The following is a 14,994-nucleotide window of genomic DNA, read 5'->3' as shown; positions in this document are numbered from 1 at the left end:
CCTGTGTGCGTGCGTGCTTGCGTGTTCACTCATAAGAAAACATTACGCTCACTCAGTGACACACGCGCATAGTGCGCTAGCGTTACCCTGTGAGTTGGTGCCTGCGCGTGCGCACGAAAACACCAGCACATATGCGCACATACATACACATGGAAAACAATAAGAAATCGAATGCTGGAGTTTGACTTGCCAATACCGCGATATCATTATGAAGCACGCCGTAGTGGGAGATTCAGGATTAATTTCGACCACCCGGGGCTTCTTTAACGTGCACCCAATGCGCGGTACACGGGTCATACAAAACAACTGTGCGTTGTAAACTGCGGTCGACATCGACAAAGCCTAACTTACTTGTTATTATACTTCATTATATCTTCACACCGATTACAATCAACTTTAATAACCACAAAGGTATTACGTCACTATGCGCTTTTTCATTATAGCCATTCTACACAGTTCTTTGCTTATCATTCTCGTCAAGCCGACTCTACATTGCACTATTACTGAAATGTGCGTACGCGTTTCTAAGTTTCCTTCTTTCCCTCTGTTACGCTTTCCAGCGAGCATTGGGCATAGAAAAAAAAAAAAAACATTAGGCGCTACTTTTTCCTACTTCTTTAGTTTGACGGAAACGTGGTCACTATTCACTGCTGCATAATTATAACGCGATACTTGTCAAAAAAAGCAGTCATGACAGAAGAATATGTTTTAACGTACGTCTAGGTTGGACGGTGGAAGGAAAGAAGCAGCTTCAGCAGTGTCCGTTACACGCTTCGAAGTTTGAGGCATTCTCAGGTTTACGCTCTTGACGCCCCCCCCCCCCCCCCCCAAACACTTTTTCATCCTTATTTGTTTTTACTTTCTCCTGCCCTTTAATAGCATGTTAAGCACGTCATGTTCAAAACAACGCACATGTTACACGGCAGCTGGTAGAATGCTAAAAGAAAAGGCTAAATTTTAAACGCGGGAAAACCCAATCTCCGCGGCCCCACCGATAGCGAAATACATACGTAAATGCTTGGCAAACATCGTAGACGCTGTCTTTGCTACGCTTTTATTACGTCACGCCTGTTTAGTTTTACGATATAAAATTTTGCTTTCTTCGTCACCTATATAAAGATATCGCGAGGGCACACAGATGATTCAGTGAAATAAAAGCTCCGAAGGTAAACCGCGCATTATGTGCTGAAACTGCACCTGCCTTTTCAGCCCCTGATGCTGTTCTAGTGTGCTCGCTAACAAGCGTCTGTCGGTTTGCTGTCCTTTCCCTGAAGTTCAGCTTCCATCAGCGCCGAACAACGCACTGATTTGTACGGAGCACATGTCTTCGCTGTGGGACGGCAGCGCGATTCGTTAGCGGGGTAAGTCGGCGAACGCCTTGTTGTCCTGAGCGACGTCCACCGTATTAGTCGCGAATGGGCTCGTGGGACGTGCTTGTTGATTTGGACGTGCTTGGTTGATGTGCTTGTTGATGTGGACGTGCTTGTTGATGGACGGTCCGTCCGTCCTTTTCTTTCTTTCTTTCTTTCTTTCTTTCTTTCTTTCTTTCTTTCTTTCTTTCTTTCTTTCTTTCTTTCTTTCTTTCTTTCTTTCTTTCTTTCTTTCTTTCTTTCTTTTTCTTTTCTGTTCGTTTCTTTCTTTCTTTCCCTTTTTTGAATATGTGCATGACACTTAAATGATGCAAAGAAGCCACGTATTCCGTCTTTTCTCATGAGCTTTCCAGCTTTACGCCAGGAAGAATCACGATGCGTCTGAGAGTGTATACATCTTGCGCTTCATTTGTCATAACGATATGTTTTCGCAGTTGGTGGTCCGACAGTACACTTGTCGTTTTCCGTCTTGATTCCATTGAAATTTACGCTTTCGCGAATCCGTTGTCACATCTCCATAAGGCTAAACTTTACCTTTCTTTGTCTACACGGCTTAATCAAGTAGAGATGCTTGCAGTTTGCTACGTGTAATATCTGGCAACGCGCACGACTTAAAAATCAAACTGGGTTTTACCTTATCTCACGATTCCCGCCTCAGTTCTTCTGACTATTAGGAGACCATGAGCGTGATCCGCAAGTGCTTATCATCGCAATTAGAAATTTTGAGCTAAGAGTAGGAACGTACGTCAAAAGTACAGTTTTCGAATGCCTGAGAAGCACTGCAATATACTCAACGAAAAATATTTAAAAAATAGAGAAGGAAGGGGTGTGGATGCTACCCTTCACCGGAGTGACAGATCTGGCTGCTCTCACGTAGTACACCCCTTCATCGAAGTTTATATTCTTTGACGCAGTAAAAGCAGACAAAATTCGATCATACACTCCGCAAAGATGACTTTACCACAACCTTTAGTGCCGAACGTAAAGCCTGCTTTACAGACGAGTTAAAAAATTGGGAAATGAAAAGACGATCTCGAGCTCCACGAGAATAAAATTATGCAGCGTTAAAAATAAAGCTAGACTAAATTACTAAAAGGCCAGAAAAATAATTCAATTGTTGAGAACATTATGCAACTTTATATCAGAAAAGCCACAGTCTAGAGCAAACAATTGGGCGAGTTAGTTAAGCATTGTAAAATTTGAATGCGCAAGCAGACAACAATAAAAACGCACACAGACTGCAAGCAAAAGCGCCTGTTGAACTATCATATTGAAACAGCGCTTTTGTTTGTCACGTCTTTCCATTTGTGTTCTTGTTCCAAGTTGAAAATTCATGCTTTATAATAACGTAGCGCGTCATATCGAAATATAAAAAATGGCGGGATTCTTTTTTTTTTTTTCAGCAGAAGTGCTGGAAGGTTATAAGGCAACACTTCATTCTCAAAGGTTCGCCCTTGCAATTCACAGCTATATCGGCTAAACTGCGCTCATAGTATGAAGGCGCTAACCATTCTAACTACCAAAGTATTATTGCCATTAAAAGCAATTATTCTGCGAGATCTTACAGCCAAATTTTCAGCCTTGCTTCACAGCTTTCTCTTGCCTTTTCACGCGGTCGCATGTCTACAAATGTGCCGCAAAATATACAGCTTAACCAAAAAAGTTCACGTTTTTCGCACACTTATGCCACATGTTCCTCGCTTTCAAGACGAACAGCACAGAATAATTATAATAAATATTGCTCCATAATGCGTGTGAACCAAGCAAAGCGAGATTTCTTTAAATAACCTGCATTTCTATTTAAAAAGTAATTCCGAACATTTTTTTTACAGTTTAGCAATTATTAGGGATATCTGTGGAGCCAGAAGGAACAAAAGCGAGAGCCCCTGCCAGAACTGGAATATTCCTGAGAATCGACTGCAGGTAAGCGACAAGCAGTGCGGATTCAGGACGTCAAAAAGATTTGTGTAACACTTCGTTTGAGTGTGCACTTTCAAAATGTCTGGGTATATCTCCTACGCAGAGGGACCAGTATATTTCTTTACGAGTAGCGCCTCCGAAGCAAATATGTTTTCTTTTTCTTAGACGCAAACTCAACATATAAAGTTCATTTTCTAGAGCCCAATGTACAGCATTATCTTGATCACGAGCCCATAAGAATTACGACTCATTTTAGAAATCAGTCACCGCATATGTATTAATTTAAACAATGTTTTTTTCTATGTTAAATCATGAGCCCCAGAACAAGTCCCACTGAGAAAGTTAGGAGATGTCACCGCTTCGCAGCGACCTATTTAGCCATTTCCGCAGATGCTGCAACGCCCGGCATTCTTTGAATGCCTTCTATGTAGAAACTTTCCTCAGGAGCAGCAGCAATCAGCGATTGAAATTCCCGACACTGATTGTCTTCTCATTTGTGCGGAGTGACATAAAACTCCACGTATCGCAACTCTCGTCAGGAAACTCTATTTCAGGTTAGTAGCACCGCGTGTTTAATATGTACACGAAAAAGTCGAGCACTTTCAATGAGACTTCGCGCATGCCACAAGTAGTCAAATTGGCGTAACTCCGAGCTAACGAAAGCATGAATAGGTAGACAGTTGAGAAATGAGATGTAAATGTCTGCCAGCAGTAAAACCGACACTAGCAGCCAAGGTAAAATACACAGAGAACGCTATTTTGCGCAAATAACCAGCAGGACTAGCTAATTTGTTTCTTACGCGCACAGCGGTCGTTCAACATGGCGGATGACGTCGGAAATTTTGAAAGAGAGATCATCCGGGCAACTGTGTTGTTGCGATCTGTTCCTGTAAAAAAAGAATGCATAGCTACAAGCCAAGTTGGATCAAGCAGATACCAAGAAGTCAACGCGGATAGGAGAGGCCACACCATTCTCTGAAACGCGATAAGAGCTTTCGTTTTCTCCTTTGCGCAGTCACGTTGGCGGTGTAAGCGTGTTGTAGTGCGGCGACTTTTCCTGAAAAAATAAAAACGACAGAGAAAGAGATCCACCACTCACGTCCAGCAGAGCGTGTAGCTGGGAGTCCTCGAGGACGCTAAGCAGGAAGTCTCGGTCCCGCTCGGAGCAGTCGGTCAAGCAGTGGATGTCGTCGAGGCTATCCAGAACCGTGGACACCGCTCCTTTTGCGAAGCGTAGCGCCACGCAGGTTGGCAGAGGACACGCAGGGGAAAAGGGCAAAACGCACTCACGACAATGCCAGCAGTAAACGCACTTCTAATCCACTACCGCGTGCGCAGAATGCCCTAGGGACAAGCGTGCAGCAAGAAGTGTAGCAAGCGTGAAAGAGAACGTGCTAAGTAAGAGACAGTGCTCACTTAGCACGGCATTTGGTCACTGAAGCTAAGAAGAGCATACGGAGCGTTTTTCGTTCCGAGAGAAACGCTAATCGTTTTAGCTAGAGTAGTTAGGGGACACAGGGAGTGAAAGCAGAAATTGAAGACGAGGCTTACACATGCACACGTACACACGCACATAAATGAGCATGATTCAAGCATAAAGGAGTACTGCTACCACCGAAGCATATTTGGTGCAGAAGGAAGCGCTGCATAGGAGGCATGGTAATTTTTCGCCAACCGGTGGTATTCTTTCGTTTCTAAGAAAGTAAAAACCTTCATCATAATGTTTCTAAAATTGACTTTCAAAGAAAGTTAATATTTCTTTAAAACTCGAGCGACCTGGCGTTCTCTTTCGTTCTTATTACGTTTTGCCGTTGTTCCCACATTTCACAAATCGCACGTTTGTACATGTACAATTAATAGTATACGTGCTCAAATTCTACGGATGGTATGTGATGCCTTGTCAACATCATGCCATCCCGACGCTCTTTAGAAAAACCGTGGAAGTCACAGATAATGTCAGAGATTCGTTAGAAATTCAATTTTTTGTTTCTGTTGAATGTGCTCCGAAAGTACTTATTAGACGAGTACAAGAAATAACCCGTATTAGCGGCATTGACACACAAGAATTACACGAAGCTACGCTAAAATGTTGGATCTGCAACTATTTAATTCCTTTAAATTGTAAATGAGCATGCTTATCACCGGCTTGCATCGACATATTGAGTCCGCGTTATTATGAGCAACAGAGCCAGCGCTATGCGCGTAACATAAGTCGCCCGTCTTAGCTCCCTAAAGTAAAGATTAGTTAACTTAATCTAATCTACATAAATTAGTCAAATGCCTCTTTGAAACTAATTCTATCTTCCCCCATGGGTGGCAAAATGCCCCATCAAACTAGCAGACCTAGCAACAAGAAGTTATGCAGGTGGTTTATAACGAAGCACCACAGCTGCTAGTGATTCTTCACTGAACCTTTAGGTGCAAACCCACCTATGGCAGTCACTTCTTCCTCAATGCCTTGGTCTAAAGCTGCGTCTAAGGCTGGGTCACTGTAGAAACTCGTCCATTTTGGGGAGGACACCGCTGCTAGCACAGCACCCTGCGAAAAGGAAACAGAACCAGGTTACAATCGTTCGGAAGAGCGGGAGGAGAGACAAAGCTTGAATTGTACGACAGGAAGACAAAAAAAGCAGAACTTGTGCAAGTTTGGAAACACAATCCGGAAACTAGACTAGCAGTAGACATAACTTCACGACGAGCAAGGGACAATTACAAAAAGAAAAGGCGCCTTTCTCCGTTAGCGCACCCACGGCGAAGATAAGGCGCTCAGATGGTATTCAGTTGAGCTAAGTAGTTCATCGCTAAGGCTCGTTTTAATTAAGCTTGCTATAGTAAGGTGCTCGGTTGCGCGCCGTTAAACAAATTGCCCTCTCGGATGGCGCCATAACTAGGCTCACTGCAACGTTAACGGTATACCACGAGAAACGGATGAAAGTGTGGGCTCTCTCTGGTTTGAGTTAGTTTGACTTCTCAGTTACGTATTACTCTTGCTTGGCGACATGATCTTTTTGTAAGTTTTCATGGAGCACCTCTAAGTCTTATGTGTATTCCTGCTGCCCAATTCTTGGCCTATCTGTCTACGTAGATACACGCTATAGCTAAGACTCCGGCCTTGTGCCGGCTCACAGACTCAACCAGATTTGAATGCGTTAGTCACGCCTGTGCATTCGTACTCACGGATGTTGGAAGCCCTCGTAATTACGTATTGCCTATAGCGTGGCTTGTGGATCAAAAGCGAGCGAAACTGCGACAATGTTATGTCGCTGAGGTAGGTTGTAAGCGCCCGAGTGCTCGGTAGACGAATGTTACTCTTCGAAGAATTCAGTGGTCTAGTGGAAAATCTTGATGGTTAAGTAGATCTAAACCGTGAGTTTGAGCGCACAATGGAACGAAAGAGTGAGCTTGAGGTGGTCCATTTACATGCGGAGTGCCAAAGTGTCTTTACGTGTCATGCCCTGACAGTCGCACAAGGGTTAATTATTGTGCGCTCGTGCCTCACGGTTTTAAGGCGAGATTGGGCTGAGCGCATAATCATGAAGAAGGCAGTTACTGCGTGGCCAGCGAACATATAAGAATAGGGTTTATGTTAGCCTCCTCTTCGTGACACGCGCCCTGTGTAAGCAAAAGATAACTCGAGAAAAAACAAAGAAATCTCTTCCAGCTATTCGAGGCTGCCGAAAAAAATTCTGAACCATCTACCGTGGCGTCTCTAAAACATTCTGTAATTACTTTTAAAGGATAAATTCGGCCGATCAATCAGTTAATAAACAAAATAAATCTCTCTGAGACAGCGTTATGGTTACAGTGTATTCCACATGCCTGCATGAATCTAGAGCGACTGAGGTGGCCTGTAAATTTGAGAACTATTAGAATTCCTCAACACCTGGTTGCGTGATTTCCCACACCTAGACCACTGTAATTATTCTCTTTCCCTCTTTCATTTTTTCTTCGCCGGAAAGTGCCAAATGCATTCGAACAAACAAGAACATTATACGGCCAAAGTTAGTTTACTTTTCTTTTTGTGTTCATAGCCTTGCAGTGCTCACCTTGAGCTTTCTCCTAGCGTTGAATTTCCGGAGTTCGTCCACCGTTTCCTGGAGGTGTACCCTTGGTGCACAGTGATCCCGATCCTGGTGCGGCATCAAAAAGAAAAAAAAGAAGAGAACTTACTTGCAGCAAATGTCATCAAGCAAGCTTAATGTATAAACGAAAGTGACTACGGCGACATCAGAAGCTCCATAACAGAGCTGCATATGTTTGGCAGTTAGACAAGTAACGTCCACTTCATTGAAATTAGTAGAGACACGAGAACTCTCTTTAACGTTATCCGTAACGAGGAGACGTGTCCCCGCCTTCTTTGACTGCTAACCCAGCATTGTTCATAGCCGCTCATTTCCCGAACTGAAAGTCGACGTGGAGAACAGATGCCTGACACAGTATCTACAGTACAACTATATGGTACGTCAGAGCACATTACATGGAACTGCAGTACTACACGTGATACAGCACAGACACATGGCGCAATAGAGTAGGTTCTGAAGCTTCCTATGCCGACTTTAGGTCATCCAGTTTGAAATACTTTCCTTGGCCTTCTAGACCTACCAACAACTGAAACATGAATACAAGGCCTTTGCAGTGAAAATGAAGTCCCGGCCGTCACTGCGATGCAATTTACCTTACAAGATTTGTTTAACGGATACGGAGACCTCGTTCACCTACGTACAAACTGGTGACTACGTCCCCACAGAAAGCTGAATATCAGTATTTGTCATTGCAGAGTTGCAATAAGAATATATGCACGCTGGTTGGGAAACCTATTTTTCAAAAATGTCGGATTTGTACACCCCCTCGCCCTTTCTTACTAACCATCGGCTTCATCAAATTGTCAGAGGCACCACAAAAACAGGTCGTTATCACAGAATTCTTTGCGGATGTTACGCATATAAAAAATTTGCCCTCTGGCACAAACAGACACACATGTGACCGACCCTCTCTTGAACGAACTTACTCAAGCTGCATGGTCAGAAATACGTGCGCTTTTCGGGTGGGTTCCATGTCACCGTAGAATCAAACGAAATAAAATTGTGGATACATTGGATAAAGTGGCTTATGACAATTTCATAGCCTCTCTCTATCTCTCTCGGTGCGTGCGCCTGCGCGCGAAATTTTCGTGCCAATTCATTAAAAAAATTTACTTTCAGAATGTTTCACACATGTTCGTATCTGTCATTTTATAAATTAAACAGCTATCAGGCAAACGAAACAACACGCGCTTTCGTGGGGGCACTCTCAATGAGATACATGTAAAGATATATACAAATTATCTTCCTATGTGATCGTAACTTGGTTGATTAAAGAGGTGAATCAGTTTAATAGAAGGTTTAGTACGTGGGCGAAGTAAAATGTCGGTTGTGAATACTTCCTGCTAAGAATTAGTAATAATTTTCCATCTACTGAGTATTGTGACAAAAAATAATATTATTAGAGGGTTTCTAGATGCTCATGTAAATATCAAAACATTTCTAAGTCGTAAGTTTAAAAACCCGTAAAATATGGCCCACGACTTCTTTCTTCTTTTTTTTCCTTGGTTGTGAACAGACAGACATCCTCGACACATACCGTGTTTATTATCGTATAACTGCCATTAAACGCTATGCCTTGTAGTACTCTATATTACCTTACATCTTCTCAACGTAACTTTTATATCTACAGCTCCTGCCGTAACAGCACGTTACGGAGTACGATTCATTCGTAGGGCTCGTTCAGATTTCCACGCAGAATTCTGAAGAGAACGAGGAAGTAGGTAATATTAGCTGTCTAACTGATCTCCTACTTCACCCTGCATACATATTTTGCAATGCAAAAGTACAACCTCTTCCTCTTGCTCCACCTATGAACTATCCTGATTGCGTCTTAAATGGTCCCTCAAACGGTTAGGACAAAATTTGTAGGCGCGTAGGCTACAGCTCCAGTAAAACATTAGCGCCACAATTGAAGTGAAGCGTCTCACATTAAGATAGCTATGAACGGTTACAAGTTATCATCTCCAGCCATGCTTTTCTCCTCAGCCGAGTGATTGGAGGTAAGCTCCGCCTTCACTGGTTCCGCATCATGATGCGACGTCGTGTCTTCTTCCGGTTGTCTCGGGGCCAGCGCGCGAAGACTCCCCAAACTCTCCGCTAGCCGCCTTGCTGTCGATTCCGAACGAGAACTACCCAAGCAGCGTGCGTTGCGAGCGTTCTGTCGCAGCGCCGAGCGTGTCCGGTATTCCAGTAACCGTAGGCGGTCTGTGCGTTTTGACGGATGGGCCGAGGAATAAACTAAAGCCGTTCCATACTAATACCGCTGTGATAAAGGGTATCTAGAGTAACCGCGAGCGGCCTGAGCGGCCGGCACCTGGAGGCGCAGAGCTTAACAAGCCAAACACAGAACTTTTATTGTTGTAACCAAGTGTAATACATTTCAATTTTAAGAAGACAACGTGTTCACTATTACGCACCTGCCGAACAGTTACACCAGCAGCGAAGTACAGTATTTGGTTACTGCCATTTTAGATGTGTGTTTGTCTGGTTGAGCTCTGTGCCACCAGGTGGCTGAACCGTGCAGGGCGTTCACGTTTGCGTCTCCGCTCATCCGGTAAAACGACCAGTCCATTTGCATTTACCCGAATACCGAACACGCTAAAGCCGTCTAATAGAGAATTTTAGTGCCTCTGGTATTCCGGCAAGCGCGAGCAGTTCTCCGGTTGAGCGGGGGCGTAAACGTGAGCGGCCAGATTGGTGGCGCCAGCTAGTGGTGCAAAGCTCAACCACACAAACACAGAGCCAATAACTATTTTATGCTTAGCTGCTAGTGCAAATTTCCGACAGTAGCGAAATTGCGTTCACAATTACGCCGCTGCCGAAAATTTGCCCCAGCAGCGAAGCTGAATACAGTAGGTAACTGCAACTTTAGCTCTGTGTTTGTCTTGCTGAGCTCTATGCCACCAGGCGGCTTCACCACTCCGACCGCTCGCGTTTACGCCCCCGCCTATCCGGCAATCCGTCCAAACCACCGCCGTTTGCCGGTATAGCGGACACGCTAAATAGAGACAATAGAAATTTTTAGCATGTCCGGTACTCCGGCAAGCGCGGGCGGTTTGCCGGTTTAGCGGGGGCGTAAACGTGAGTGGCCAGATTGGTGGCGTCAGCTGGTGGCGCAAAGCTCAACCACACAAACACAAGGCTAATTACTATATTCTGCTTAGCTGCTGGTGTAAATTTTCGACAGTGGCGTAATCGTGTTCACAATTACTCCACTGCCAAAAATTTGCACCACTAGTGAAGCAGGATATTGTGGGTTATTGCAGTTTTAGCTCTGTGTTTGTCTGGTGGAACTCTACGCTACCAGGCGGCTGCACCACTCTGGTGGCTCACGTTTACGCCCCCGCAAATCCGGCAATCCGCCCAAAGCGCTCCAGTTTACCGGAATAGCGGACAGGCTAAAAGTCTCTAATGTCTCTAATATACTTTTAGCGAGTTACCGCAGCGCAATCGCACAACTGCACGGCAAGCTCGCGCTTCCTTGTTTGTCGAAGGCGCAAACACAACACGCATGCTTCAGTGATCCCGAACTGTATTTATATGCCACCAGTACGCTGCTGGTCAGCCAAACTAACGCGCGATGCACCCCGTTCCAGCTGCTGCGGCGTGCATTCCCGCGTCAGCCACACTAGACTGTAGAGCGTCTGTGACGTGCGCGCTGGCGTGCGCACGTCGCAGTTTTGTGCAAGCCCGTGCCCAGCTGGGTTTACATTGCTTACATTGGCAGAGCGCACGAAGCAAGTAGCAAAGTATACTAACTCTGTGGCTAGAAGAAATGAGGGATCTACACCGAAACGGTATACAAGCAAGGGAAGCAGACTAGTTCTCTACAGTCTGCACAGTTCGCCACTTCCGACGACCGATAAAGGCGTCGTTTATTATTTCTCAGTTTCGGTATAAAAACCGATTTTTGCGAGCGTCTTGTGAAGCGCCCACTCGCGTTTCAAGCGTAAAAATTTCCACAAAGGCTGCTGCATGTGTAAATTATCTGAAACGGGGCTTTTTACGCGATCCATAACTTCGTTGCAGTTCGCCTTTAAATTCGTCACTTAATGATCAGAAGGACCTATCCTAAGTAGGTAGTACGTTTGTACAAAATCGTCAAAATCGTTTCAGGGTCCACACACAACACACACGGGGACTGAAAAGACGGTACCTACCCTGAGCCAAGGGTGGTTGAGCAGTTCCTGGACGGTGTACCGTTCCTGGGGGTCGACGCAGAGCATTCGCTGTATGACGTCCTTCCCGTACTCGCTGATTTGGTCCCACTGCCGACCGGTGAGCTGCGCAGGGTGAACAAGGAACACGGGCAGAGATGTAAGCGCGGCGCACAAGCATGCGAGGTCGAGGTATAGTACCGCATGTCTCGCCAACGCGATCATGGTCGATTACCACAGCAGATCACCCACAGCTAACGTAAGACTGTCGTTGCTGCTATTAACATTGTCCTTCAAAAATTCAAACTGAAACGTGTATTCGATATTGATGAGCAGTAATTATATCAACACATAATATAATGCACAAAAGGAGTACTCCCTACCCTGGACTGAGATAGAAAAGAAACTTACTGCAAGAAAGTTTTAAAATAGTTCGAGCTGGTCGTTCTTGTTAGTGCATTTGCTGTTTCTGTTGTGGAATAACAGGATTGAGCATCTATCTTCGTTGTACGTAATGCACAACGCAGGATGGCGTGAAGCCTCATGAAATAACTGGCAAGCAAAGATTACTCGGTGTTAGTTGCCACTGGAATGGAAACGCTTGGCCTGTCGGGATACGTGAGAGCGAAGTGTACAAAAGAAATGTAATTACGTCTTGTGTTGTAGGGAAGCCATCAAGCCAAGACCACTGGTCTGTTATTATTCTTTCTTTGTTTAGTATACACGAGCGAAAAACGAGAATTCCCTTTTACGTGAGTGGAAAATAACGGACCCCGAAACTATCAACAGTAGTTCTAACGCCCCCCGCCCCCTTCTCGTTCCCCTCACTGGCATCCGTATAAAAAAATAAGTCTTCGTTAGGTCACTGACACACGCAAGGAGGCGTACTACTGAACTAGCGTTTGTATTTGCACTATATACCACGTTCCTTAACCAAGTCGCACCACTTAGCTTCCCTACCAACTCTCAACTTCATCAGCGCAAAACTTCGTAGGAAGAAAAGAAATGAAGACCGCATGCGAGCCATGTTACTCCGGTCACCCACATTACCGATTTACCAATTATAACCACGTCAGTATAGGTTGCCACAGTTGTCGGCTTATCTTGCTGCTTAATGGTAGTAGTTAGTGGGCCGGTCGGTTCGTCTTCTGGAAGTGGCCGCCCGCGACAGCACGCACACGTGTAAGACAAATGGAGCAGAACCGACGAGGTTGGCGCTTGCCTTTGTTTAGTGCGTTGGTTCCCACTAACTACCGATTACCGAAGACAAGGCAACCAGGCCACAGATACGTGGAGTTCAATTACCATGTCGCATCGACTGTAGGCATGAGACGTACTCATTCCTCCGAAGATGCTGCGATTCGTACCATTCATTCAACCGCGCTCATATCTTGCCTATAAATGCGCCAGCTGCGGCAAGAAAGAGCTAAGGGCATGGTTCCGTTTCTCTGCTGTTGTTCTACGATCAAGACAGCCAAGTAGAACACTGTATTTGCTGCGATCGGGCTATCCAATCGTTGGAGAACAACAGTCCACTGGCTCTGAAAAGTGTATTTACAGAGCAAATTGAGAATAATTTTTCGTAGTGGGGTGTGACAGTATTCATGATTATTATAGGAATCAGAGTGTGATCAATCTTTTATACGGTGGAATTGGTGATGTTGGAATTGGAATTGGATTGTTTTAGAGCGCAGCTCTTTGGCGTCCGTTCCTGGGTTTCGCGTCGTCGTCGGCGTTGTCGTCGGCCTCGTAACCAGCTCGCCGACGAATCTGCTCCGCCGCCGCGCATGCGCGCTGTCGGCTCTCCGGGCGAGGGAGGATGATGGAAGGGAGGAGGAGAGACTGTGGAGGAGGGCTGGCTACACAAATGGCTCTTTGGCGTCCGTTCCTGGGTTTCGCGTCGTCGTCGGCGTTGTCGTCGGCCTCGTAACCAGCTCCGCCCCCCTTTCATCCCCCCAGCGCTAGCAGCGACCGACTGATACCGCGTTCGTGAGTCCGCTACCGCACTCACGAAAGACGTCGTGCACTTCCTGCAACTCGCATTAACCGTCCATCGATCCACACCGATGTTAGTAGTGGGGGACTTTAATGTTGACATAAAGACAAACAGCAATTTCCTAACACTTATGCGGGAGAACATCCCGTTCCTCTCGCTCGTAACGCGTCCCACGGCTGTGACAACCTCGCGAGGCACTTGTATAGATCTCGTCTTTGAGAATCAAGCATTGGTGTACCAAGTCGAACATATATCAGTCTATTTCTCCGACCACAAAGCTTCCTTCATGACTGTCAAGAACTGTTAGTGGAGTCTTTGTTAAAGGAATACGTGTGAAAAATAAAAAAAAATTCTGTGATAGCGCATACATGTGTTGCTAGATTTCTTTGCCTCAATCTACCGAAAAGGTGAAACAGCTTATTTGCTGCGCTCAAATTTCGCATTAGGAAGTAACGTAATCGTCGGTAATTTTTTTGTTTTGTTTTTGCATAAAGCAACGTAGCAACAGCAAGGCTTTCGCCACAAGGACCAGCGCTACGAGCCTTTTTTCTTTATATTTCGTAACGTATTAATTCGTACAGCTGGTCTGGGCTTAGGAAAGCACATATGCACATACACGAAAAATAAATCGGAACAACTTTATCGTTTCTTCCCGCCAATAACGGCTTATTGATTTTTTTTTCTTCTCCGGAGTTCGAAATTCAAAATATGAACATTTCCGTGAAGCAAGACAACCAGACACAAACGGTCGTTCTTAAACAAACGCTCTCGCGCGTCAACAGCTTAAGCTTCATAATCTCCCGGGAGGCGCGAGCTTTCCAGCGGAAAAAATTAGACTAGCCGGAAAGTGAAAGTGACAGGTTCACTAAGGCGTGAAATTGAGGAACCCCATCCTTGCGCGAATGTCCCCCTTTCTGGCACGAAACGACGCGGTCGAAGGTTCAAACCCGCAAGAAACTGGAAACGCAGAAATCCAAGCATTTCCGGAGTATGTCGTGGAGGTAGTGCGGCCAACGTGCTGCCCTCTGTCGTTCGGCGGCGAAGGCTTTAACAGCCTTTCTCAATTCCTCGCCGCTGGCGGCGACACCACGCAAGGGAGAAAGGGATGTAAGGTAGGGAAGGGCAAGGCTGGCTGGACACGCCAGACGCGAAAGAACGCACCCGAGCTCTTACTCGCTTTACTTTTTCTTCTCCTTGATTTATTGCTCTTTGCCACTCTAGGTTGCTGCTTGCCGGTTACGCGAGGTCAACTCTGATTTATCTCTTCCAACGCGAATGAAACGCATTAATGCTCTCAGTAGACAACACCTAAACCAGTTTGAATGCCACTTGTTGCACTTAAAGATATAAATTATAGCGACTGCAGAAAACACAATTTCCTCAAGTATTTACGAAAAAACAAGTGCCTCAAGTATTTTACGAAAATGCCCGAAATAGGAAAGCTAAAATAAATTGACGCGAAAAGCTTA

At 45.3% G+C, this 14,994-nt stretch overlaps 1 protein-coding gene across 5 annotated transcripts in view; it reads right to left on the bottom strand.

Moving 5' to 3' along the window:
• The window catches only part of CASK (peripheral plasma membrane protein CASK), an 815,631-nt gene that overhangs the window by 480,229 nt on the left and 320,408 nt on the right, over window positions 1-14,994 (bottom strand). For 4 of the 5 annotated variants that reach the window (XM_070532311.1, XM_070532313.1, XM_070532314.1 and 1 more), the window contains 4 exons: window positions 11,533-11,655; window positions 7,337-7,420; window positions 5,721-5,829; window positions 4,390-4,511 (listed from right to left, as the gene is read on the bottom strand). In XM_070532311.1, coding sequence (XP_070388412.1) covers window positions 4,390-4,511; window positions 5,721-5,829; window positions 7,337-7,420; window positions 11,533-11,655 — 438 coding nt within the window. The remainder of the gene's footprint in view (window positions 1-4,389; window positions 4,512-5,720; window positions 5,830-7,336; window positions 7,421-11,532; window positions 11,656-14,994) is intronic. The other variant, XM_070532312.1, reaches the window with a different exon arrangement.

Source organism: Dermacentor albipictus, chromosome 1 (assembly GCF_038994185.2).
Source record: "Dermacentor albipictus isolate Rhodes 1998 colony chromosome 1, USDA_Dalb.pri_finalv2, whole genome shotgun sequence".
NCBI classification, from domain to species: Eukaryota; Metazoa; Arthropoda; class Arachnida; order Ixodida; family Ixodidae; genus Dermacentor; species Dermacentor albipictus.
The sequence above is the reverse complement of the archived record's forward strand: the minus strand, read 5'-3'. Positions and strand labels throughout refer to the sequence as shown.